Below are 27678 nucleotides of genomic sequence, written 5' to 3'. Positions count from 1 at the left end.
TTTCATTAGCATCAAAATGTTCAAGGATCTCTATGTGCACCTTTGAAACTGTGATGCTCCCTCAGTCAGTGCGAGTCAGCGTGAAGCAGCCACCTCACGTACACAACCTAAAAAGCATATCATTTCATTAGATTTTTTGATAAAATGTGGTGCGAGAAAGGCATTTGGGAAAGTACGGTTAAACCTGCGTGACTGGTATTGTGGCAATTTTACAGTCCATGTTCAAAATGCTTGGCACCAGTGGAGCGACACGTGCTTGTCTGGGAAGAATATTTTTCCACTAATGACAAGGAATTTGATCTGCAAAGGCTTTCTGTGTGTGCGCTTAGTTCATGCACAATTGACGTTATTGTTCAGTGTGCATGGTTATTGAGATTTTCATCTGTCATGCATGGATCCTTTGTTATTAAATGATGTTCTCATTTGATTGTGGTTCTGATTGTGGGTGGACGAAATGATGACACCACTGTGATCAGTAAGGCCATTGTGATGCAAACATATCAGAATGACAAAATCTTGTTGCAATGTTGGACCCAGGGAACGTATCTCTACAATTGAAATACGATGATTTTCTGTCATTCCAAAAGAGTGTGGATCAAATGTGTGGTGCCCTAACTTTAGGTGTGTGGAAAAGAGAGCAGTTAAGATGCATTCTTGTTGTTTATTGTAATTATTGTGTTGTGCTATTTATATGATCATTAAAGGAATAGGCCACCGTTTTTACATACTGAGATATGTTCTTACCTAACCTTAGACCAGTTAATATATACCCGTCTGGTCTTTTGCGCTCTGTCACGCAAACGGAGCACATACCCAGCCTCTCCCACATGTCATATAGCTCCAAAAAAGCTCACGATAGAAGCTACCAAGCTCTTCCACGTGTTCCCTATTTAAATAAAGTTACGTGAAGTGTTTTCATACGAAGTCTTCCCCCCGCTCACTTCCGTCAATAACCTTTAGGAGTTACTGCGCGGACGTTGTGCTCCTCGTATCATTACGCCTCACAATATAGTACCCCTTTTTATCTGCTTATAAAATCGTCATTTTACATTTCTGTGTAAATATACTTTGCATAACCTTATTTAAATAGGGAACACGTGGAAGAGCTTGACATGTGGGAGAGGCTGTGTATGTGCTCCGTTTGCGTGACAGAGCGCACGGACAAAGACCAGACGGGTATATATTAACTCGTCTAAGGTTAGGTAAGAACATATCTCAGTGTGTAAAAACGGTGGCCTATTCCTTTAAAGAAACGCAGAAGAAAAGAAGTAAACCAATCCGAGAAAGATAGCCATTTCAAAACACCTTTCAAGACATAGGCTACATGGCTTGAATTCAGTTATGAGGAAGTGTTTGAGTGCCAAAACATCTGATACTGGTGCATTTTGTTGCCAGTTTACCGCTCGGAAGTGAGGGCATTTTGATGTTGTCTTTGGCCGTAACATTATTTGACTACAACCTCATTCCTTTTCCTTGTTTGAGCAGAAAATTCTATCCAGCCAGATCCCCACCCTAAGTAGATAATTAATTTCTGCATGCATTTACAGACATTTGTATTAGCGACTTACCATGGCGTATTTCTCACACTGTTTGGCTGGCCTGTCGCAGATTGGTAGTTTACGCACAAAATACCAACTTAGATGAGAATCAAGCGTTGAATTGTAATTAAATGGTAAAAATCTAAAAATATTCCAACAGGTTTGTGAGTAGTTTTCTTCTTCATCCAGTAGAGGACACCAATTCGAAGAACTCGTGTTGCAGAAAAGGGTAAAAGAAAATGCTGTTTAGGACCCTCGAGGTCCTCAGTTGTAGTTTTTTTTATGACAATATGTGAATTTCATTATTTAAATGATCCTGCATTGTCAATAAAGTAAAAATATTTTTAAACCAACAACACTGTAGTTATTGTACTCGTTTTGAGAACAAACGCACACATTTGTAAATTGTATGCTTTTCCGTCAGGCATATCCGCGGGCACGTCTCACCGGCGGAGGACGACAACATGGCGGCCTCCTTGCGCCTGGGTCGTCAGGGGATATTATTTGGCCTCAGGTTAACGCAATTCAATAAATGTGTTTGGGGTTTGCAGTCATGGCAGGAGAGCACAAGACACTTCTTCCAGTCCGCCCATTGCCTTGGTAAGTTTTGTCAGTGTCGAGGTTTTAAACGAGTGGCAGGTTGTCTGTCTGTTTGTTAGCCGTTATGATCTTGAAATACGGGTGTGATAGATGTTCTGTGCAGCAAAGGGAACATGAACATATAAATACACGAGGTTAGATACACCGGGGCTGCTGGATTGCTTGTTGGGAGTAGTTCACGAGTCGCAAAGGCTGCGATGTCCTCTGAAAACAAGGTGTCCACTGAGTGTTATTGTTGCCCGCCCTGTTGTTTTAGGCTGTCAATAAACATGCCATGCGTCCTTTGCATTAGGCAGTTCACATCTTTCCTCAATATCATTTCTCTTATCACATATTCATTGTGTGAGACAAGGCATGGCTGGCTACAGTCTCCGTCACTTTCAGTGGTGGTGGTCGCCGCCACCGTTGCCGCGGGGCAGACTGTCAGAGACCTGCTTTACAGTTTTGCATCTTTTCCCTCTTTCAATTACACCGTCACACAAACTCGTAGCCCAACCTGGTGTAAAGATCCTTGCAATTTTAGTAAATAGGCTTAATAGCTTATCATTGCAGGGCATTCTGGTACATGATGTATTTGCATATTTGTTTTTCTTGAGCTTTTGCTGTAATTAATTGCATGTATTGTTTGAGTTATGCGCATAAGCTTGTTAAGGTCACTGTGCATGGACACGAACACACTGGTCATAGTATCCAGCAGATGGCAGCAACGTCAAGAACTAGAAATCTTCTCATTGAGAAGATGGTTAATAACATTTTAAGTGTAGTGTAGAAAACATACAATTCAATAAACAAACAAATGAAAAAATATGTTTGAATATTTCAGCACATTTCCCGTGACCAGCACAGATTCATGGGAATTATCTTGAAAATAAAGCTATTACAGATTAGGGATTGGCATTGACAATATGACAAAACATTTATCCATCCATTTTCTTCCACTTTTCCATTTCCGGGTGGTTGGGGCAGCCGTTGGAGCTGCCCAAATCACATTGCACCAGCCCCTATGGTTCCTTCTGCAGGTGGTGGGTCCACGGAAGGACGGCCTCACGATTAACCGGGCCTGTTGGTCTCTCATAAAGGGCTTCTGAACTGCTCTTTTTTCTGACCCATCACCTAGGACCTGTTTGCCATTGGAGACCCTACCAGGGGCACGAAGCCTCCGATAACAAAGCTCCCAGGATGATTTGGGTGCTCAAACCCCTCCACCACGTTAAGGTGGCGGTTCCAGGAGGGGCAAAACATTTATATCACTTATTTTTCTTTGGCATAGATCATGATTTTTATTCCATCATTTATTTGGTAGCTGTGTATCACCCTTTAGAGGCAACTAAAGCCATCTGCTTTTCCAGAGAGTTAAGTTTAAAGTTAAGATTGCTTGATTCCCAGTCACTCACTCTTGACGAGACCGACCTGCAGAAGCAGATGGAAAGTGTCTGTAGTTGAGCATAGTGCTGCATTAACTTAAAAACCACTGAGTCATGATATAACGATATCACCAAATAAGCAGATTGTCACAGGGATCAGATAAGCCTTCACTTTTTATCGTCATATCACCTAGTCCTAGTAGTTGACATACTTTATGGTTCCCGTACGGAAATGTGTCCTCTGTATTTGACCCATCCTTTGAGGCCGCTGGAAAACATGCAAACTCCACACAGGAAGGCCCCGTCCAGGTGAGAATCAAACCCGGGACCTTTTTGCTGTGAAGCAGACGCGCTAACTGCTGCGCTACCATGCGAAATAATACAAATGGGAATCTCTATGCACAGTGATGTCAGCCAGCCACTATATATTGCTATTTACCACTGATTTTGTGGCGCTGAACCCAAAGTCCCGGTGAACTTTAACCTTCTGAGAGTCTGCGGCTGTTTAGTGCGATGCTGCCTTCAGGGCTTCAGTTTGGTGTTGTACGAGGCAACATCTCTTACATAAGCGACCTGTCACTGCAGTTATTTCCTCTGCCAACTTTAATGTTTTAAACGACTTGATGGTTGTGGCTGGTTTTCCAAAAGCAGGGTAATGGTGTTCAAAAAATTATTTCCGTACTTTAATTCTAGTCATCCGAGATGCAATTAGTTTTGAGACGTTACCCAATTCCATTCTCTCATTTTTATGTTACCTTTAGAATATTCTTATGTTATATTCTTATGCTACTCTGTTCAAAAAAGTTATTGTATTTTGTTTTAGTATTATGTGCCCAGTACTGTTATGGAATTGCAAGCTTAACAAGTTAATGGAATTAGACTTTGTGAAAGAAACCAATTCTTTACTGATTTGTATAATGTTTAAGACTATTTTCCTTTTTAACCTGCAGGGGTCGCCCCACTCAAGGTGCAGATGCCAGCGCTGTCCCCTACTATGGCAGAGGGAAACATAGTCAAATGGCTCAAGAAAGAAGGTATTGAAATAATTACTCTTCCGTATTTCTTTTGTCAACTTAATATCTTTGATTTATACAAAGGAATATGCACCTCCATGTTTGTTTTTGTTTTTCAGTAATCAAAGTAATATATGGATTGTGGAAGTCAACAAAATGTTTATGCCATCCAATAAAATGTTCTTTTATTATAGACTGCCGTCCCATAACAGTAATATCATTTGTGCAGCTGTAACCATAAACATGCTGATAAATAGTTTCCCAGAGCTCTGTGTATGTTCTCAGTCTAATCGAGCAGCACCAGCAGCAGCAGTAATGGCTCCCAGGATGACACTGGTTGGCTGTGTAGGGCAGAGGGGCTGGGAGCCGGGAGCACCCAAGGGCCCGTTGGTGCTAATTGGCTCAAAGAAACCGCTGCTGTCACTATTCATCACTGCTTAGCAACTCCGCTCAACCAGGCACCGCACACACGCTCATCTATCATGAGGCAGCAAGTCCATTTCTGATTGGCCGCTTCGCTGTGTTGCCATGTGTCGTTGTGTCAGTGAAAACACAGCTCCGATGAATGGCGCTAAAACACTCAGGGCTCATGATGTAAACGGTTCTTATCCTAGATTGGCAATATTTTCATTTTGATTATGATTGCACACGGCATGCCAGGGAAATTACAGTCACAGTGTAATTTAAGTAGGATTTGCAAAAAAGCCCGATAAACACACACACACCACTCCAGTGGGATTATACCAGTAGTCGTGTTGTGACTTTCATATTTAAGCATTATCTTACAAATTCATTACAATGTCCTCCACCCTGCTTGGGCGAGAGGGGCGTCTATAGAATGTTTAATTATAAAAAGAGCGGCTCAACCCCTGGGGCCACCCCGTGTTAGTGCCTCATACCAATCCAATCTGGACTGTAGTACTCCATGTCCTCAAGGGGCTACAACATCAATACTCTGCGCGCCCCCTTCACCCTCAGCCACTCCTTCACAGCCCTCTCTAACCCTTTTTCCACCCTTTTCATTTCAACATGGTCCTCTAGTCCTGCCCTTTTCTGTACACCAAGATCCTCCATCTAAGGGAGTGCAGTAGGTTATGAGTAGCAGGACTGCAATGAGAAAAATGGTGATATTCGATTAATATAACAATACTATTGCGATATTAACCGTTTCAGACAGTGCGCCACATTAAATTTAAACAAAAACCTTCTGAAATGATAATTTGGCGTTAAATTGTGCAGTTGAGTAGTTTACGACTAAATTATTGGGTGCAAGAAAATCACCAAAAACATAACTTGTCAGGAGACACTATTGATTTCGAGCCACAAATGACCCTTGAAGCTGACACAACTTGTCAATTGTTGTGTCTCTGTAGGTAATAACATTCTTTCGTCAATGCTGTGGTCCGAATGAAAGGATGCTTAAACTGCTCAAGCTTAAAACTAATATATGAATAGAGGAAATGAGCCAGCGCTTGCTAATTGCCATCCAGTGAGAACATGCTAATATATTCTGTCTCTCACGTGGTCGACCACTGGGAATCTGTGGTTTAGAAGCAGGCAGACTTCCAAGCAACTATCAGACACGCGGCCTTTCCATATCGCACATTCCTTCCCATGAAACTTTGATTAGGCGTTTCATTTCCTATGTAATACACAAGCAAAAGAGCCACCCTGGTTTTGTCCCTAAATGGCATTGGCACATCATTTATTCTGTGCAGGAAAGCGGCAAGAAAAGCTTGATGATTGTCATTTCTTAAGCCTCATTTTTTACTTTTGCAGGTGAGGCGGTTGCGGCAGGTGATGCCCTTTGTGAAATAGAGACAGATAAAGCGGTGGTTACCATGGACTCCAATGATGACGGTGTCATGGCAAAGATATTGGTGAGTGAGCTGAAATACAGTAGAGCTGGGACCAATGAGTGAGGAAAGCACTTCTCTTTGGTCCTCTTGGTGGGGAGCTGACATTGCAATACCCCTTTCCCCGCAATAAACCTTTAAGCAGTAATAAGTAACTTGTACCCCAAGTTACATCCAATTACACAATGAACATATTTTTTCACTCAAACTTGGCTGTAAATACTGTTTAGTGGCGTTCGCCTGCAGTTAGCTTTCCGCGTTGCCTATTAGCCCTTCGTGATTCCATTAGTGTGTATTGGTGGCAGCGAAGTTGCAATTGTGGTTTTCTGGCCAGAGACACCAGGAGGAGATGAAAGACCCCCCCCAATCATCCCATTAACTCTTGTATTACCCCCAGTGAGACTACAAAAAGGATTTAAGTTACTTAGTACTGCTTTAAGAATGGATTTCAATAGAGACTTTACACCTCCCAAAAACAGCTTCAAAGACAGGCTCCAAAGTTTTCTTGCACCTTAGTTTTAATAGACTGCAGTCACCTAGAAAAAACAAACTCAATAAAAAAAATTGCTGTTTGGGTTTTTTGAACATTTTGATAGAATAACACTAGAGTAAACTCAACCAAAATCTCAATATCAGACAGATTACATTGGATTGTTTTACTCTAGCATTTTAACCATATATTGCCACATTTCTTGTTCTGCCTTAAACTCGGCGCTACCTGTAAATGGCGGCTGTCCCGTCCCTTGTACTAATTGGCTACGCCTGTTTCATCTTCTTTCACTGTAATCTGACAGCAGAGTCCAGCAGAGACTGCCCTCCTCACGCTTCAGCCCCCATTGTTCTGTTTGTTGTTTGAATTTTTAATGGGCTGTCACCGACACAGCCATCCGTCACCTCTCATCTGTGCCACATGTTCAGCCGCCGAAAGAAAGCCATGGCATTCTTTCATCGTTGTTCATTGATCTCAGGGATATTCTCATACATCATGTAAAGCAGGAGAAATGGTGGTCGTTATTTTCCCAGCCTCTGTGCCATATGATTATAACACAAAATAGAGTTGTAAAATGTGTTTACTTTAACTCTGCAGTCATCAATATTTGTCTGAACCAGTGAATAACTATATTATGAAGCCCAACTGAATTACATTATCAATTTTGCAGCTTCTTGTGTCCAATTTCCATGTTTTCCCCCCATCCGTTTACATTCCCTTACTCCATCCTTGTCTCGGCTACTACGAGCACGAGGCAGTTTCCATGACAACCGCCCAAGAACTGGGGGGTAGGGTCTTCCGCGGCTGGAGCTGGCAAAGAAAGATGGTCTGTATTAGATAAGCCCCCAAGCTCTAGCCCTCTTATTCATAGAAAGCCGAGTTAATAAGGAAAACAACATTTTATTTCTCGGGGAACGGCGTTACAGCTAATGCGGCGCCCGCGCTCTCCAGGGTCAAAGATCATTAGCCTATCAGAGGGTAGTGTACAGCCTTCCAAACAGGATTTTAATTTTCAGATAATTACTCGCCTGTAGCCTGCAGCGAATACGGCGTATCCCGCGCACGGCCAACATTATTTATGAGGGTCAACAGCGACTATGGCCCTTCACCAATTTTAAAGCGTACTACTGTAGCGTTGGGGGACTTGTGTGTGTGTGTGTGTGTGTGTGTGTGTGTGTGTGTGGATTTCATGTGTATTGAGATGTGGAAGCCGTGGGGAGGGGGGTTTGCTGCAGCCCGAAAGCGCAGATTACTGTATCTCATCATAACCTCAATGCTCTGCCCTGCTGTGACCCAGGGGTTTCCAATCTGAAAATCTGCCAGGGATATAATAAATCACGCTCCGTAAGAAAGTGCGGGGCTTTCATAAACGCATAGCTCTTCTTATTGGATCAACGTGGTGGTGAACTGAACTGAGCAAGGTATTTTTTGAAAATGCAGCTTTACGGTTTGATGTATGAGGTTTGTATGTCGATATTTGTGCGTGTGTGAGACAAACTGGAAAATAACTGTAACATTAATCTCCCCTTTCACCTCAGCGAGCAACTTAAACAGCCTTCTGTCTCAATCCAGAGTTTCCATGGTGCAGCATTAATAGTCATCAAATTAACTGTGCCAATATTAAGGCCTGAAATGTATTGAAAAGCATTATATTTGATTCCAACTAGCATTAAATCAAACAAACCCAAAACCCAAATTTCTCAGTTTGAATGAATTTTTAGAATCTTAAGAAACATGAGCAGAATATAAGAAAAAAAATCATATAAAAAGCATTACATTTTACTTGCTTCTGCCTGTAGATCCCCAGTAATCTCTCCTTGGCCCTGTCTACAGCTTGACAAGCTTCAGTGGTTCCCATTAAGAGAGGATACTCAGCTAAGTTTCAGAAGTAATAGTTTTCAACAAATGTACAGTATGTCTTCACTAATACTGCAATAGAAATATATTAAATACAGTGAGTCCAGCATTTAGACTTTCAGCCTATTTATCACCAGAAAGCAGATGAATGTGGAAATATCAATCACAGTTCACAGCACATGTTCATTCTTAACCGCCAGCTCATTCATGTAGAACAGCCTCTATTCCACTGTTGGGTCATTCAGTCAGAGCAGACTTACAGTGGCCATTTTAAATCTCTGACTGAAAGACATTGTGCACACTGTGAAAAGAACATTATACATTTAAAAAAAATAACTGGACAAACTTTGATGTACAAGCATTATTTAAGAAGTGATGTGCCTATCTCTTTTTACTCAAGGAATAATTTATTTAAGGCTGCATAATATATTCCGAAATTACTGTGATCGTGAGTGACACAATATATCGTAAAATCAGGTCTTCCATGTGACTGAGATGTAGACATTTTTTGCAAACGCTGCGCACATGTGCAAAAGTTCCCGTTAAGTCACAAATTTCCTTATCTGGTTAATTTTTATTTTAGTATTGATATATTTTTTCATTCTTGTTTACCTACTTTGACAAAAATACTAAGTACGTTTGCTTAATTGTAATGGAACTTAAGTGTTCAAGGTTGAAGGTTCAAATTTCACAATGTCACAATATTCTCTAAAACATCACATTATTTTCTCACATCGCACAGCTCTTCGTGTGTTGCTTGTACAACTGATAATCCAGGACACATTTCATTCCCCTGACCATTTGATGGCAGTGCTGTGCCCACCTCGATGTGTCTTCCTTAATCACATCCTGTGTTCAGCGTCATACCCAACTTTAGACTCACTCACAAGACCTCTGCAAGTGTAAACAATGTGCTCTTCATGAATTTACATGAATCTTTAGTTAAATATGGCATACATAATGATCGGGGTAAGTTCCTCAATGTTTAGAAGCTCGGGGGATAAATAACACTCCTGTAATGATATGTATGTTGTGATTCAGTATGCGCAACATAGTTAAAAAGAGAATAAATCAAAAAAGTGTATTGCTTTTGGGGAAAAATCTGAATATTATACCTAAAATAAGATCATTTTCTTTTTGAACAGAATCTGCAAACTTGGGTACACAAAATAGTAGAGTATAAGGACAAAAATAAAGTATTTTTCATCTAAATGGCATATTTAGACAAGCCTCTTTGATGCACAAGTAGCTCTCTGAGGAGGTTACATAAAGGTAAGACCTCTGGCTTAGTATGTAGTTAATACACATGCTTTGTCTTTCAGGTAAAGTGCGTGTGCTCAGATGCAGGAGTCTGTTTGGTCAAAACACATAGTACGCGATTAAGTAGTTCATGATTAATGCACTAATTATTTTTTCAGCTCTAATTGTTTGTAGCGTATGGAAAAACCCTCTGGAACTAAGTTGGAAATTTCCCTTTGTAGCCCTCAGGCCCTTACCCTCATCCATCACCTCTTCTGCGAGCAACAGATAAACTTGGGTTCAAGAGGGCACGCAAGAATATTAAGCCCTTTTTGTTTTTTTTACTTGTTTATTCATCTCTTTGTATTAAAGAGTCAGATAAAAGTATCTCCCTCTGGTGTGCGCAGGTGTTCATATCCCCCACTTGTTTCCCTTCCAGTGAATTTCCGTGCTATTTTTAAAAGCAGGTTGGTGTGGAGGGGGTGGGGCATAGTTGGGAATGTCTAGTTACGGTTTAATTGCTCAAAGCTCTAATCCAATACTTGGTTCGGGGGGGGCATGATTAGTCATTTGGTGACAAGTAAAAATGTTACTTTTTTTCTCATTCCTGAAGAGATAATACCCATAACTATATGCAGACTACCAAACGACAAACCCACTCACTACAACATGCACAACGTTGACTTGAATTTCTTATGATTCTGATGATTTTGGACATAGTTTTTAGTTTGTTTGACAATATCGATAATTTATATTGTGGATTGTACAATATAAGATCTTTATTGATTTAAATGGTTTATTCAAGTTTCAGTCTGTTGCTGTTCAGTAAATATCAGTATGTTTTTCATGCCTGTATTCCAGAGTTCCCCCATCTTTAATTTTCTCATCTAGCAACTTAAGACCTTTAAGAAGTAGCTCTCTCCCAGTCAATACCCTCTCATATGGGCTGAAGTTAAGCCACCGGTCCCTGTACATTGCACCAGGCCTTTCATTTACCCTGATCAATAGTGAGCGAGCAACAACACCTTGCTCGGGGAGAACAGAGCGAGCCGGCTGTGGATTTGGCTTCTACTGCCGTCAACAAGACGGTCAATCAATGACTGGCGGCTATCAGCGTCCATTGCACTCCGGGAGCCCGCCGCATCAGGGCTGCGCTTTTGCACGGTCTGTGTCGGGGCAACAGCGATTGCAATGAAGTGATGGAAATGCAAAGGGTTTCCGTTGGAGGTCCCAGAAGATTTACAGATCGGTTCAGTCTTTGGAAAATGTAGAACTGTAGAATACAAATGTAATGGGGCGACTGGAGCTCAGGAGGTAAAGAGGTTGTGCTGCTTAAGTGTCCTTATTGCAAGATCATTCTATGAAAATTTGAATGGTAAAAATGAAATATTGAAGTGGTTCAATTTGCATTACAATACGTGGCTGACATAGGACATATAGGTGTATTTTCTACTTTTATTTGTTTCCTGAAATTGGTAAAAACAAATGTGTACCGCAGCAAAGTGGACAGTGACAACACAGTAGATGTCCAGTCTGTTATACTCGATGAATGATTTTGGAATAGCAATATAACATCTTTGCCTCGCATCTCACCCCAAGTACAATTACCATATGAGAGATCACTGAAATATTAGCATCACGTGTGTTTTATTCTGTGCCTCTCAGATAGAGGAGGGGAGCCGCAACATCCCTCTGGGCACTCTGATCGCCCTGATGGTGGAGGAGGGTCAGGACTGGAAACAGGTGGAGATGCCCCCTCCCGAAGCTGCTGCTGCCCCGTCTGAGGCTCCCCCTGCCCCGCAAGCCGCAACTCCCCCACCGGCACAAGCTGCACCCCCGACGCCAAAACCCACATCCGGACCGTAAGTTTATTGTATTTTCACAGATTACATGACATTTAGTCTTCCATAATATCTAAGCATAACATGGCATTGTAGCTCAATTGACTGACAGATGGATGTTTCCTTCACTCCGCTCTCTCTGCTGGTGAGAAAATGGCACAATGAAATGCACCATTGACCCTGAGAATAATGGCCTACACGCTGTATAGCTAAATAATGTACAGTCAAACGGAAAACTGCACCAGCATCCTTATACGTCTAAGACTAGATCTAGACGATATGTTAAAAAAAAAAAATGAATGAATTACCACCCCTCCTGGAACCGCCACCTTAACGTGATCCTGGGAGTTCTGTTGTCGGGGGCTTTGTGCCCCTGGTAGGGTCTCCCATGGCAAACAGGTCCTCGGTGACGGGTCAGTAAAGAGCGGTTCAGAAGCCCCTTATGAGAGACCAACAGGCCTGGTTAGAATCATGAGGCCGTCCTTCTGTGGACCCACCACCTGCAGGAGGAGCCATAAGGGGCTGGTGCAATGTGATTTGGGCAGCTCAGACAGCTGCCCCCACGACCCGGCAACGGACAAGTGGAAATGGATGGATGGATGGATGGATGGATGGATGGATGGATGGATGGATGGATGGATGGATGGATGAATTACCAGTGATTTATACGTTAATTTAAAGATAAATGTGGCTTACAATGGCATATTTTATAGATATAGATAGACTGAGTAGACTTTTTAAAATTCTGTAAACAACAAATAGCCTAAAAGAGAAATATATTTTTTTTATCGTTCCAGCCTTGCAATGAATGACTAGATTAATCACGTTTTAAAATGATTTCTCATTTAAACATTCCTGAATGAATAGTTTATTTTTGTTTCCCATAGCTTTCATCCAAATAGCAACAGTTTGCTCAGCTTAGTATGACAACACATTTTTGCCATCTTTTACTATGTTATTTACACAATAAATGCAAAGGTGAAGAGGATTTCCTCCCAAACAAACTGAGCCTGTGCTTGTTATGCAAACATTTCATGCTGAGTGCAGACACACGCAGGTTTCCTCTGCAGCCTCGTCCTGACACTTGAGAGGCAGAGGCTTGATTTATGGAAGATTACACACTCGGAGAATCAGCTTGACCCGCGTCAATACCTCCCGCGCTGACATTTACATCGATTGTGTGCCCTGTGGTAAACACGACATGCATCACATCAGAAACAATTAGAGGCGACAGTGAGTGAATGTGCGTCATTTTATGGCAGTCTAAACAAATCCAAACCTGTCATGTAATTATTTCGGGTTAAATTATGTCCAGGCAGTGTTAGTGAAATAAAGTGACACGTTGATTGTCATGATGAGAATTGATAAATAATTTCAGTCATGTGTTTCTCTCTGATCTTTTCTTTAGGTTGCGTCTTAGTCCAGCAGCAAGACACATTCTGGACTCGCACGGACTCGACCCAAAGTTAGCAACGGCCACTGGACCAAGAGGACTCATTACCAAGGAGTAAGTCACTGATATTAGTTTTTAATTCATACCATTTAACATATCCTTGATCTTCATGCCTTTTCAGATATTATTAACTTGTTAGGTTAGAGTAGATTCAATTTGTTTTTTCTTCCTTTACTGCAAAAGTACATCGATCTCGATTTTCAGCATTTGGATGAGTAATAGAAGTGTACATGGACCTTTCTGAGCTGTTCTGGTCTCAACATAAATTTATCATTGCGCCTTTGATTTTGTTAGCATGCCGTTGGCTGAAGGTGTTTCTTGTGTTTTTTGTTTTTTATCTCGGATAATTCCCCGATCTGATTAAAAGAGCACTTCTTTCTCAAGGATCTTTTCCCACACACATCCATTTCCAGGTGCCCAAAAGCAGGTTTATAAGCCACAAGTCTGCGCCTTATGCTCACTATGACAGATTTATGAGAATACACAGTACAATACACTATACATTAGACCTAGAGCTCTTCACACAGTTGTTTGCCTACCACAGCATTGATTGTAGTTAACCCCTGTTGGGTTGAAGCCTTGGTGCTGATGTCAGTGATGTATTTTCTTGTATCATGCTGGGCGGCTTCCCCCGAGGGCTGTTCTAATCTGTATCTAAAAGTCCAACACAGACTTGATGTCACCAAGTCTGTATGCAGGCTTAATTCTTACAACTTTAATGTTTGGAAATTGAAAAAATAAATTAAAGCACCTTAAAATTGCACACTATGACTTGTGGTATTTGAGTGTTGCAATATTTTTACCAAATGATTTCAACACAATACCCTCCATTAACTTTAAACACAAACTCAAAGGAATTGTTTATTAGAATATGTCAATGCCAGATTTAAAAAAAGACAACTAAATTAAAGTGGGACAAAAACAAGCCTAAAATGGAGCTAAATTGGGAAAACGGAATATTTGCACATTTTTGACTCTCGTTCAGATCGAAGACCTCAGTGATTTTACTGTATAGTGTGGCTTCTTGTGTTATGGATATTGCATCATCACCTTATATTGTAAAAATAATAATTTGGTAGTATACTGTTATAGCCTAAACTATTTGAATAAGTGTGCTACAAGATTAAACCAACTTACTGTGAGGGTGCTGGATGCTATTAACGATTGTCCTCTGTAGTCCTCCATAATTTGTTTACACAAACAGGACATTAGCCTATCTGCAGGAGGCACCTGTTAGCATCTGCACTCACACCCTGCCCCCGGAGCTCTCAGTGGTGTCTCTGAAGGACAGACCTGTCAGGCCAGTGGTGCTGTGATGATAGAAACATAAAAGGTTTGGGTCGTTGAAAAGAGCACTTGTTACATTTCAGCCAATTCAATCTCGTTATATGATAAGTTCAGCCTAAAGTAAGCAGTTAGCTGCGCACACACACACTCACGGAGCTACCTGCTGTCAGGAGGGAGCTGATTGAATGCCCTCGTTACCCAGCTCACACCCTGCTGGGGAATCTCATTAAGCAACTTCAGTCTCCATGGCAACCCAGTCTCCAGGACCCACTGGTGCCCATAGTAACAGCCCCTGTACCATGGGGAGAAGCGAGGGATACGCAATTTGTGGCTTATGAAGTACCCTTTTTGCTTGAATCCTTGATTAATCTTTGCTAAATTATTACTCTCTGTGCGCACTGACGAACCGCAATCAATTAGTGCAGCAGTGCTGAAAAGAAAGAGAAAGTGATGCAAATTAACAGTCCATTTGCCATAGACAATGCATTAAATGATTGTTGAATTCCTGGTACAAGATCACTGACGATCTCGTTGCAGTGATGTAGAACCTTATTCTGCTCTTAAACTCCAAATATAGCTCTCTTTAATTGCTTGATTTATAATCCAAAAAGCGTCATTTTAATGGCTAGAAAAAACACCTTAACGATCGTTTTTTCGATACCTATACTAAAATATTTGTCATCTAGATCTAGAAAACAGAAAAATAATGTTAATATATTCCATATATAGACTATTTCTCTTAAATGTGTTTCATTTATTTGAGCTGAAACAAGCAAGTAACTTCCTTTAACTGTCCCTGGACCCAACAGCATCAAAACTGGGTCTATAAAGATATATATTTTTACAGTACTTGCAAAAAATAGAGGTACCATACTGGTATTATTTAATGGTACCCACCAGTAGTCTCGATTACAAAGCTTTAAACTGTGAACAAACTTGACTAATAATCGCACCCCTGTATTAGATCAATTTGATATTTTTATTTATTTTGTGTTCCCAAAGTTGGGCTCTAAAGTAGTTCAGCTTCCGCCTGTTGCCGTAAATCTACACTGCATTGTAAACTAAGCCTCGGTTACACATAGGCTGAGCTTCTTGAGAAAAGGCCAGAATAGACTTGGTTTCCTTTCTTTTGTTGTGGGGTACATCGGAGCAGGGCACCCCTCCCTCTGCTCCTTGTCGTGAGGCCGGTCTTTATCGGGCATGAATAACACGGGTCACACAACCTATGGATGAGATCACGGCGAGTTACGTAACCACAGGAAGGGCTTCATTGTCAACAGCAAAAATGCGAGGCTCACGAGTGTTGAGCTCCTGGAACCTTGTTTCTTCAACTTTGTACAGGATATTCAGAGGTGGTAGTTGGAGAAGTACTGAAAGGCACTTAAGCAACATTGAATGCATCACTCGTTCCATACCACTGTAAAGCCAGCAGTGTTGCAATGTCTGCATTTTACTTATTTTTTTCTCTTCTTTACAAAAAGTTCAGCAATAAGCGTTTACTTTTATCGCACGCACAAAGGACAAGATGTAAAGCAACATGTTAATGCATTTACCTCATGGGAAAGCTTGTGTTTATTAATCTTGAAGCGCCTCAGCGGGTCCTAGATGGCAGCACAATCCAGTTTATTAATGGCAGCCTTTGTGCATCTGCTGCTCATTTAGCTCACGCCCCTGTGCATGCGAGAGATGGAGCTTCTGCTTGTTAGTATTCTAGTCACTGGCTCCCTTTGGCAGTCCGTTCACTTTAATGGTCATTGTGAAAAAGCACTGCCACCTCATAATGTTACAAAAAAAAAAAAGAAAGCCAAATTGGATGACAGCTTTGACCTGGAAGACTTAAGTGTTTAGTGCGTGTACTATTTCCCCAGAAAGCAGGGGATTTTTGCTGGTTATTTTTCACTTAAACGCTTTACTCACAGCCTTCCAGCTAATTTAGTTATCTAATTTAAACAACATAGCAAATACTGTTACTGTTTATTCAGTTGTCCGAGCCCTCTTTTTTTATTGGTAGTTGTTGAGGAAGTTCTACATTTACTACACGGGGATTTCCAAGTGGCCCCAGCAGCCCAATCACAAATACACACACGACTAAAGGAAATGTGTGTGTACCTGAATGTTTTCTCACTCTGAGGGCAGGGGCAGCTGGTCTGGACATGACAAGCGAATTGAGGGCGATCAACTGAAACTAGGGGAATTAACTCTGACGCATCTGATGCCTTCCCCCTTACAATCCCACATACTTTGCAGGAAAATTGCTCGAAATATTAGCCCACATTTGAATGGTTTCAATGTTTTACCAGACTCCCATTATGTTGACAAGAGAAAAGTCAGCGTGTCGCGAGCTCACAAAACCTGTTGGAACATAATAAGGTGAAGTCGTGAGCGGGGTTGTTATGTGCCGACACCTGATGCTAGCCCCAGCAGGTTTGTTTGTTCCCAGGATAGCTGCTGCAGAGACGGTTTCGGAGGAGAGATGACTTCAAGCCTGCTGTGCCGAATACAATAAAGAAAAACAATTACACAAACAAGCATTACTTTACAGCGCAATAACATGGAAACAGGACGGAAATGGCATCCAATTACCCTGCTCTTACTGTGCTTTAAGTTGACTGATAAAAGCCTGCTTCTTGTGTTTTATCTACTCCATTTTATAATTTTCAATGGATTCACTTGTTTTTCTCCCCTTTTGCAGAGACGCGATGAATCTTTTGAAGGCATCACCTGACGCTAAATTGATTTCGCCTGTTGTCGCTCCTCCGCCCACGGCCCCAAGCCCAGCGGCCCCCACTGCAGCCCCAGCTCCAGCTGCCGCTCCACCACCCCCCGGCAGCAGACCCAATGTCCCTCCTCTTTCTGTGCCAGGGAAGCCAGGCACACCGGTGAGCTGCCGTACCTCTTCCACTTTAAACCCTGCTTTAGCCATAGCACTTATTATTAAGGTCTGAGACATGACCTTTGACAGAGAGTTTTATAAATTGACATTTGCTACTTGCTGTATTTTAAGTAGACCATATCAGTTAAGCCACTAAGCCTCAGTACAATATTTTTTGGACTATAAGTCGCTCCGGAGTATAAGTCGCACCAGCCAAAAAATGCGTAATGAAGCAGAAAAAAACATATATTTCTAGCTCCGGACAAGCCTCTCCCGGCATCACGTTGTTCAAGCTCCCATTTGCGAACTCGTTCCTCTTGCTGTGGCCATAGAGCTTTTAGCCTGCGATTTTCTTCATTGCAGTAAGAGTAATCTTCGCTTTTCGCCAGTCCCTCACAAGTTTCTCGCTCACTGCAAACTTTTTTTCTGCTGCTTGATTACCGTTTTTTTAAATCTTCAGTGGTTCAGGAGTAGCAGATAAAGTTACACAAGCCTAAAGCGCCCTCTACGGGCTGTCAGTATGAAAATAAACATTTGAAATTATATATTTTGATATACAAGTCGCACCTGAGTATAAGTCACACCCCCCAGCCAAACATTGAAAAAAAAGTGCGACTTATATCCTCCTCCGCTCTAAAAAAAGGTATCAAATAAATACAACTAGTTTGTGTGTCTGCAGAGCTTCCACAGTCGGCGTTTAAGCTGCTCTGGGCACTAGCGGAGCATTAGCCACAATGCAGTTTAGCCACATCTCGCATCTATCTCTTGCTATTGTTTTCATTCCTCCTTTTCTCCTCTTCCTCAGGGTACTTTCACAGAAATCCCGGCCACGAATATCCGCCGCGTGATCGCTCAGAGGCTAACGCAGTCGAAGACCACCATCCCCCACGCGTACGCCACTGTGGACTGTGACGTGGCGGCTGTCATGCTACTGCGCAAAGAATTAGCCAAAGGTAACCTCAACCAGATAACAAAATTTAAGTTAAAAGCAAAATTTAAGTTAAAAGCAACAGATTTACTTTTTCGGGCTGCTGTATGCCAACAAATAGCAATTGAGCCGTGAAAAAGTGGATCTTACCTAGCATCTTGACATCTTTATCTACCAATAACACATTTGTTAATATCATGACAAATTGATCCGACCAAAAAACACTTTCCAGCCTCAGTCAAACCAATCGAGAATCTGTTTTAGGTTCCAAATAACCTCCTGTCTTGTTGACAGTTTAAACCTATGACTTGTTGACAGTTTAAACCTATGACTTGTTAACATTAAGGAGACTCCAATCTGTCCTCAGTAGTATGAACAGAACGTACTGTTGTGGGCAATCGTTTTTCTATAGTTGCCAGTGTGTACAATGGATTTCAACGCTCATTGGTTGTGCCTATCGACTCATGCGTGTTGTGTGATGGAAGTAAACGTACATCAAATGTTCTGTGAAACCCGTGTGCAAGTACGTTGGACATCTGACTGGAAACGTGACTAGTCTGTCTGTGCTTTTGCGTATATATCAACTACTCTCGCTTCTGAACTTCCTTAGAAACCGTTTCCAAACACACTTGCCGCAACAGCTTTGTGGTTGTTGGACAAACCAAAAGCTACTTCAGAAAAGGGAAGGTTATCTTTGTGTCACAACTGTTACCTAAAATGCCTGTCATGCTTGGGTCAACTTGGCCCTCAGTTGTTGTTTACTCTCAGTACGTTCTCTCTATACACTCAGTGCTCAAGTATTTTCCAACTTTTACTTGAGTAATTAATTCTCTAGATTTTTGAGTAAAATGATCTTGAAAGTTTGAGCTACATGATCTCAAGTAGTTACCCAGACTTCAGCACGCATAATCTACTAAGCAAACAGTAAATCTCTGCGCCATGAGGGAACGCTCCCATCATTCCAGACCTATTAGGGCCTATGTGTGTTCGGGGGGATTCTCTGCCGGTTGTTTTTGCCGGGCCTCCTTTGTTCAGGACCAGCGAGATTTCACGGTTAGCTCATTAATCATCCTGCTCACGGCATTCATAACAGTCTGGTACAGCTCTGTGCCAGGCCCGACTCCACTGTCCCACCAGTGTTGCACCAAACGCTGGGTAATAAAAAAAAAAAAAAAAAAGTGCCTAGTGGGATGTTTGGGAGATTGTTATCCTCTTGTCTGCTTGTTTTAAAAATCTGTCTTGCTAAGTCGTGAACTGACTAACAGATGTTCTCATTCATGCCTTTTGTCTTTCCAGAACAAATAAAAGTGTCTGTTAATGACTTCATTATCAAGGCAGCTGCTGTGACACTGAAAGTAAGTACATTCTTTGTGATCCACATGTGGCAAGTTTATTTTTAGAAATGAATGTAAAGCGAGCATAATACTCGACTTGTTCATGTTGGCGAGATAACACAAGGGTTTTCTTGGTTTTACAGATCAGTCGATGGAGAACTTACCCATTAACTCATTCTGTCCATCACTGTTGAGCATTACTGTAATACTCTGGATATTATTTGTATTATTGATAGTATTATTGAATTCAGTGCATGATTGTAAAATTCAGACATGAAACACTGGGTGTACTGAAAAATAAAATAATGTCTTTGTCCGTTACATCAGACGTAAGCGTTTTTCATAGATTTAAAGTCACATCAGAGGGTTCTGAGAAATTATGATGCAAGAACATTTCATGAGCAATGTGAAGCGTAAATGTGCCGTTTTATAGTCGGGGGAAGTGCATTAATGTCTGACACATTGTAAACATTCTTTAGGCCAATAAACATAAAGGCATAAACCATTTGACTTTGCTGCTCTTAAACTCATAAAGAACTAAGGCCATTTTAATGTCCCTCTTGTGTCCATTAGGAAATGCCAGAAGTGAATGTGACATGGTCGGGAGATGGAGCACACGAGCTTGACACAATTCACATCGCCATCGCCGTGGCAACAGACCGAGGCCTCATCACTCCGATCATCAAAGACGCTGCCAACAAAGGTGTCCAGGAGATTTCCGCTAATGCCAAGGTAAACAGCCTTGGCACTCGCTTGTTTTCATAACAAACCAGTGTCTATAAAAGTGATTAAATAGTTGTATGAAGTATTAGCATTAGCAAAACTGTATGCGTAAAGAAAAACTGTAGCAGGGGTACAACGGAGGGGTTAACAGCACTTTGGGTTTGAGGGAAAGGCAGCGCTCGAAGGCTGTGCATAGTCCATCACGTGTTTATGCCTCACATTTCTCTGTTATGGTTTGGTTGTGTGGGATATCGATGAAAATATCAACAATCGCAATGTGGTCCAAGCTCATTCCTAACTTTCCTACAAGTTTCCTACTTTCCTACAGGGTCAACGTCACAGAAATGCTAGAAAAGTAGCCTGCAAGTTCATGAACTGGATATAAATCCTTTCTGTTTTACAACATAGAGTTTACAACATGCTAAAGGAGGACAAAACAAATTTAGCTCCACTGCTACATCGGGTATAGTGCTTAAATTAAATTTACCATAAATCATGCACCGCTCCCATCTCCCCTCCTGCCTCCTCGGTTGCTCACAACAAAAACACCAAAGTACCAAACGAATTATTTCATTGTGTTCATTACTGTACTGTTTGTGAAGGGCTCTTGAATGCCCCACCACAAGCAATCCATGTACCACAGTTTGACAAACACTGATCTAGATCTTGTTTATGCACCGTACAACATCTGAATATTGTGACCCATTGCATTTATCTTATGTCCTGCCAAACTGCTGTTAATACGCTCCTTTCTATGTTGACTCCCAGCAGTAGAAGAAGAAGAAGTACTGACGCCCACAGTCTTGTTGGCAGTGATGTGTATTGTATGTATCGGTAATTGCTTTTGGTTGCTCAGTTGTGCTCAGCAAACCTGTGCAGCATACCCCATTAGACACGTCCTGGCTCCTGTCGAGAACTGGTTGGATTTGCCGGCCCCGGCTTTTTGGCTTCGACTGTCTCAGCTGTTAGTGGCCACATATGGAGCACAAAGCAGCGATTGTTGTCTCTCTGTCCTGCACACAGACAGCAGCTGGGGACAGACATTTATAGCACACGTGAACTTAAAATTTACTGGCTTGGGCATTCTCAAGCACATGGCGAAGAGTACAGTAGATTGCGTAATGGGTATCTTGCGGCTCATTTCTGGGAATAGACCAGACTTTTAATTTGGTGTCAGTGTACGCGGCATTCAGTCATAAATATGTGTCAAGTGCCTCGCTCTTAACTGGATGAATGCAAGTTTCCTCAACCATCTCAATTTGGACATCTTATTTATGGATGTACAAATAAGTCGGTCCTAATTTCTGGAAAAGTCTATTAAAAAATGACTTATAAAACGAGCTTATAAACCTTCTTTTGGGCACCTCAGCATTGATTATTCAGTTTTAAACATAAATGTATGCATGGAAAATACAATTGATGAGTAAAAGACTGCTTTTTAGGGAGCTTGTATGTTGCTTCGAGCGCCCTCCGCTGGCAGCTAAGGGAATTAGCCATGACACATAGTGCATACTGCATAGTGAGAGCCACCCATTTAAAGAAGAATTAAGTAAGTTGTTTACCTTAATAAATCCTTTTCATGTTAATGGGTTGATTGGGGGGTCTTTCATCTCCCCCTGGTGTCTCTGTCCAGAAAATCACCCTTGCAACTACACTAATAGAATCACGAAGAAGAAGATAACAGGCTAACGGGCAAAGCTAGCTTTAGCAGTGTTTACAGTCAAGTTTTAGTGAAAAAAATCTCAATTGAGTTGTGGCACAAAGTACAATATCCCTCTCTCCCTTTGTTTTTTCTGTCAGTATTTACTCTCACGGACAATTAATGTGTAAAAAAAAAAAAAACATGCAGTGGCGCTTATGGCCTCTGGGGTCATGAGTTACATAGTTGTGCTTTAAAAGCCCCTTTAGGCTATTACCGCATTCATACTTCCTCGTGTGTCATACTTTCGGGTGGCGCCAAAACAATATGGCGCCACCCGTGATGTTTTTTGCACCAAAAATATTGATGAATAGTCAAGGAAATGGGGTAAAGCAGTGCTGGTTTGTTTGTAGATTGGTTCAAATCACCTTTTGGAAGTTCAGCCGTTTGTTCAGCTTCACCTGTGGAGCTGTGTGCTGCCGGGTCCCCAGCGTCAATGGTCAATAAAGGTCAACTATAAAAACTTTATAACCACTCATTTTATTACATTTTTGAATGAAGGCTTGTGGATGCTGTGAAAGACAACGGGAAGCTGTGGATTCAAGGGAATACAAGCCATCCACTGGCGTGACCCACCTCCATTAGGCTAATTATTCATGCTGGTGTTAATTGGCCTTGAATATAATGAGCATGCAATATGAATGAGGTTAAAAAAAAAAGGTCAGTTGTGGCCATTTGGGTATGAATGTGCTTCGGTCTGTTTTTGTCAAATCTGTGACGCCATCTGACAGCAACACATTGTCTACCAGGCTGCCTCACTCTTGACTTTTCTGCGTTGGCGTGGTTTGTGATAACCTTTTGGAGCTCATTTAGAGTAGCGGAACAGCACAATGAGATAAGTCTGGGCCTGAAGCATTTTGGAGAAATATCCAGCATCGACATAGTTGAGTTTTGATGTGAAAAGACTCCAAGGAGTTATTTGCAGAGGATCATTTCAAATCGTGAATTATAGCTCTCCCTTTTCCTTTTTTTTTTAAACATTTAAACTTTATTTTCCACCACCAGCCAGTCGCGACGGACACTGCTTGTCATGCTCTAGTTGTTTATGGATTGACCAAACCTGCCTCTGATAACGTGTGTCTAGGTGCTCTGCTTCCTCATTTGGGTGTTGTCTATTCCCCTCTCTCATTCTGACACTGCACACTCTGCTGGCTCCCATTTATCTCACCTCTTTCTGTTGTGGATCCTGCCTGGCTGGGTTTTCGATTGGAGCCCTTCTGTCTGGCAAAAAAAAAGGCTAAAGAAAGAACACAAAACACCAAAAAAACATTCTCAGACCACCACCGCTGTCCTATGTAATTTGATTTAAAAAAAGATGCATTTACAAGGGTTGTATATTTATTGGTGATCGCTTTCAAGTTTAAAAACCAGTCTACAAACAATGAAAGTGAGCCCCTACATTTTACTGTGAAGGACTAAACTAAACTGTTCACTTCGAAAACTTTTAAATGACAGTCATTGTGTCTCTAAATGCTATTTTTTGTAAAAGGCTGTAGTCCAAAGACATAATGGGTTTTCTGCATCTTCTGTTATTACTTCAAATCATATTTTTCCTCTTTTATAGATGTTGGCTCAAAAGGCCCGAGATGGCAAACTCCTCCCAGAAGAATACCAGGGTGGTTCTTTCAGGTAAATATTAAAAAAAGAATTATAATTATCTTCAGATGCAAACGGATGACACCTTTTATTATTTCATTTTGGCCTATTCTGCATTTTATTATAGCTCGAGCGAGGCTAGGACTATCAGTTACTGTGCCATCAGTCGGAGAAAAGTGGGAGGCAGGCGTTTCAACTCGTTAGAATTAATGGCATCATTTAGACTTGAATGGGGTTTCTGTGTCAGGCAGAGGCGATGATTTCTTATGGAGATGCTCGTCTTTTTCCTCAAGGGGCTGTATACGCGCTCCGCTGATCTATTCTGCCTTCAGTCCCTCGGGTTAGAATTCTCATTAAGGTGAATGGCAGACTACAGGCCCCAGGGTGAGGCTTACTCACTTCATAATGTGCTCATCTTCAACTGATCAGTGGACTGTTTTCAAGGGGTACTAAATAATATTGTATCAACCCAGCCTAGACCGGTCAGACCTACTTTTTCATATTTTAAAAGCAGTTTGGGGTATTAGTTGAACGTTGTTTTTTTTTCCCTAATTTGGTATCACAGCTTCATCTGCAGCATGTATTTTAAAGGGGAAAAGGGTAACACAGCTGACAAGGTGTGGGGTCTCATGATACAAGGCACATCCTTATAGATGTGTGTCCTCATACAGTGTCCATATTGTTACTTTCATTGTCAGGGATTGCTGTTGCAAAACACAAACATGTTTTATACCACAAGCAGTAAGAAAACTAACAGTTATCACGCTCATTACTTTCATTTAACATCAGACGTTCCTATTCTCCCTGGTTATTGTGACTGTATGTTGTTCTTGCCTCATTGATTCTGCAGCATATCCAACCTGGGCATGTTCGGCATCAGCGGCTTCAGCGCGGTGATCAACCCTCCTCAAGCTTGTATCCTCGCCGTCGGGACGTCCCGACAGGAACTGCAGCTGAGTGATGACGAGCAGGGCCTCCGGACCAGGCAGCTCATGACCGTTACACTTTCCAGCGACGGCCGACTGGTGGATGACGAATTGGCTTCGCGCTTTCTCGATAAGTTCAGAGCCAACCTGGAGCAGCCCCAACGCATGGCCGTGGCGTAAATGGACATAACTTGACGCAGATTTAAAAACTTCCTAGCAAAGGTCTGATAGTATCTCTTGTTTGGATTAGAGACTTGGCTACTATACATGTATATTTCAGTCACAGGAATTTTATGTTGAGAAATCTGCTGCTTAAAATCAGGAAGATTGACTTCTGCATTCATTCATTGAACATTTTTCAGTTCTGTAAAAGGCTAACTTGAAATATATTAACTACGCGATCTGCATTATATATTCTCTTGTTGGCAGTACGGTGGCTCAGTGGTTAGCTGAACCTTTCACAAGATCTAAAGATTGGGCCCATCCCAAGCGCGCTATGATCCCTACTTCCCCAGCAGCATTGCAGAATAGGTCAAATGCAAATGTGGAAGTATATAGTATTACCTAACCACAAACTTACGTACCATCACTTCCTCAATCAGGTGCATTCACAGAAGCATTGTGGGGGATGCATTTTGTCCAACGCTCAACCCTCTGAGCCACTGCCACCCCGAATGGATGATAGATTTGGTGGATGGATTTGATTTCTTCAAACTTCTTGTATTTTAAGTGAAGCATATTCTTGTTCATTAATGTTTATAAGATTATCCCCCAGTATCTACCAACCACTGCAGTTACAATAAAAGGTGCTAATCAAGTGCTTATTAATTGACTGTTATTTGGAATACTTGTTTTCAAATAATGTGTCTTGATACAAAACATCCATGTATGTGTAGCCAGGCCCCTGAACGCCTGGTAGTTATTTATGAAATGTCAGCTTTTGGTCTTCTTGTACAGTTGTTGCCTCAGTCATGGAGGAGGCAATATGGTGTAAAAACAACCTCACGACATTAAGACACTGGGTGACACATGTTAAACTACTGAGGTTGTATAGCACTCCGGTGTGTATATATATAGTCCTTTTCCTGTTTATCAATTTGCAGCCAATTTATGTGTTTTTGTCCATTATATTTATTACTGAGATCTGTTGCAGACACCTTTTAACTAACATAAACGTATTTGCTTACAAATTTACGATTGCCACATCAAGGACTTTTCATCTTACTGCAATACAGTACATTAATTTTACATGCCGCCAATAAACAACTGTTCAACCTTACATACATTTGTGCAACATTATTTCAGCTGTAAACTTGTGTGTCTCCTTTTTATAGCACATTTTAGTGTGGGACGACCTTATTTCTTAGTCACCGATAATTCCTTCTTAAAAAATAATTCAGCATATCTCTTCTATCCATCAATATGAACGAGCAAGGGTTAAGAACTGCTCGTGTTGATTTTGCATCTCACTCATCTGTTAATCTCTCGGCTGTTGTTCTGGCACATTTCGTTCTGGTTGCTCTGGCATCAAATAAAGACGTGTGTACTCTGTGCTGAGCAGGGTCCTATAATGAAAGTAGCAGGCGGAGAAGCCGAGGGTGGATTACAGGCAGACCTCAGGACTGACTAACATAGCGGTTACCACGGAGACGCAAGGTACATTCACATAAAAGCGCGGCGCCCTCTAACACGGCCAGCCAAGTCTAAGTGGAAACTTTATTATGTTGCTATTAGGCTTCACAGTATATCGACAAATGATGGTTGCCTCTATAGGCTGATGCAATATCCACATCACAAAGTCACCATCTGACTGGGGTCAAGACATTTCATTCTAATGACCTCATGATTTCCCCCTTTTTAAAGGGGCTAGAAGCAAGTTAGTAATTTTATGCTCACTACTGCTACCTTAGGCCTTATGCGTAACTGCAGCTTCTATATTAAGCTTGTGCATGACGGCACTTCGGACCCGAATTAACACCTTTTTGGGTGACTGCAGGATTTTAGAGGCAGTTGTGGTGAATAGGTCTGAGCTCATTCTACACATTAGGACATGGCTGGAACATAGGGGGATGAAAATACTTAGTCTTAACAATTTTAAACTCCGTATAGTCCCTTTAAGACACAGAACAAAACTATTTGCATCAGATTTTATATTTTTATAAAGAAAAGTGCACTCCGAACACAATCCACCAACCACAGCCAAGGACCACCGCAGCAAGTTTACATAGTGGGAAAAACACAAGTTTAATGCTGCCTTCATGTGGTCTCGTAAATACCACTTGCCGAGTAGAAAATTGCACATGAACACCACCTCATCTGGTATTTTCCACTGGGAAACTGGGAGATCATTTTGATGCCCAAGTTTCCAAGATGATATAACCTTTGACCTTTCAACACAACAGATGAGCGAAAATCAACATTTGGGTCTCTCAGCTAATTATGAAGCCGACACTATGAATTTAGCTATTTAGTTTCTCAACTTTACTACTGTCTTTTCTCTTTACGTGTGTTTATTTTATTTTTTTACAAAAGCAGATACATAGTTGCAGTAGTTCAGCGATTTCTTGATGACTTTGTGATAATTTAGTATCATGATTATTGGTGTATTTTTTATTTATGTTTCACTTTGCTATGACACAAAAGCACAAAAGAGACAATGCCCTTGTAACTTCCTCTTCACAACTGGAAGGGATCATCTTTACCAGAGCACATGAAGGCAGCATAAGCCAGTCTCCCTATCAACTATTGGCATTATATTTAGTCCATTGAATCAAAGACATCTCTTACAAATGTCAGCATCCACTCATGGGCCAGATTTGCACACCTCTTATCTTCTATATGCCAACACTGCAACATTAATTCAAAGAAAACTCCGATATATAAAGGAAAGAGCCCTTTTTCTATCTTGCAATCTACCAAATACCATCTAGTATGTCTGTATCTAAATTTGGCAAGTTTTACCTCATCCCTGGTTGTCATGACACTGTTTATATGAAACAACAACACATCTATCCCTCTCCGATACCACCTCGATGGCCACTGGACCAAAACACCATCTTGAC

General features: G+C 41.4%; 1 protein-coding gene across 1 annotated transcript; it reads left to right on the top strand.

The window, feature by feature from the left end:
- The first annotated feature begins 1980 nt into the window (after positions 1-1980).
- pdhx (pyruvate dehydrogenase complex component X) lies at positions 1981-25895 on the top strand. Its single transcript, XM_079567849.1, has 11 exons — positions 1981-2138; positions 4453-4536; positions 6295-6395; positions 11623-11819; positions 13207-13305; positions 17231-17417; positions 18216-18363; positions 19635-19693; positions 20246-20404; positions 23659-23723; positions 24541-25895. Exons 1-11 carry the CDS (start codon positions 2003-2005, stop codon positions 24794-24796), a joined length of 1491 nt encoding a protein of 496 aa, XP_079423975.1. The 5' UTR covers positions 1981-2002; the 3' UTR covers positions 24797-25895.
- Positions 25896-27678: the final 1783 nt, after the last annotated feature.

The sequence above is a fragment of the Gobius niger genome, assembly GCF_951799975.1.
Source record: "Gobius niger genome assembly, chromosome: 12".
Lineage (NCBI taxonomy): Eukaryota > Metazoa > Chordata > Actinopteri > Gobiiformes > Gobiidae > Gobius > Gobius niger.
Note: the sequence above shows the minus strand (reverse complement) of the source record. Positions and strands in the feature narration are given on the sequence as shown.

What these genes read in the sequence shown, in the direction of transcription:
- pdhx (XM_079567849.1), top strand. Translation starts at nt 2,003, where the DNA reads ATGGCGGCCTCCTTGCGCCTGGGTCGTCAGGGGATATTATTTGGCCTC. An exon ending in GTGTCATGGCAAAGATATTG is followed by an intron (nt 6,396 to 11,622) that starts GTGAGTGAGCTG and finishes TGTGCCTCTCAG; the next exon opens with ATAGAGGAGGGGAGCCGCAA. An exon ending in CCAAAACCCACATCCGGACC is followed by an intron (nt 11,820 to 13,206) that starts GTAAGTTTATTG and finishes TCTTTTCTTTAG; the next exon opens with GTTGCGTCTTAGTCCAGCAG.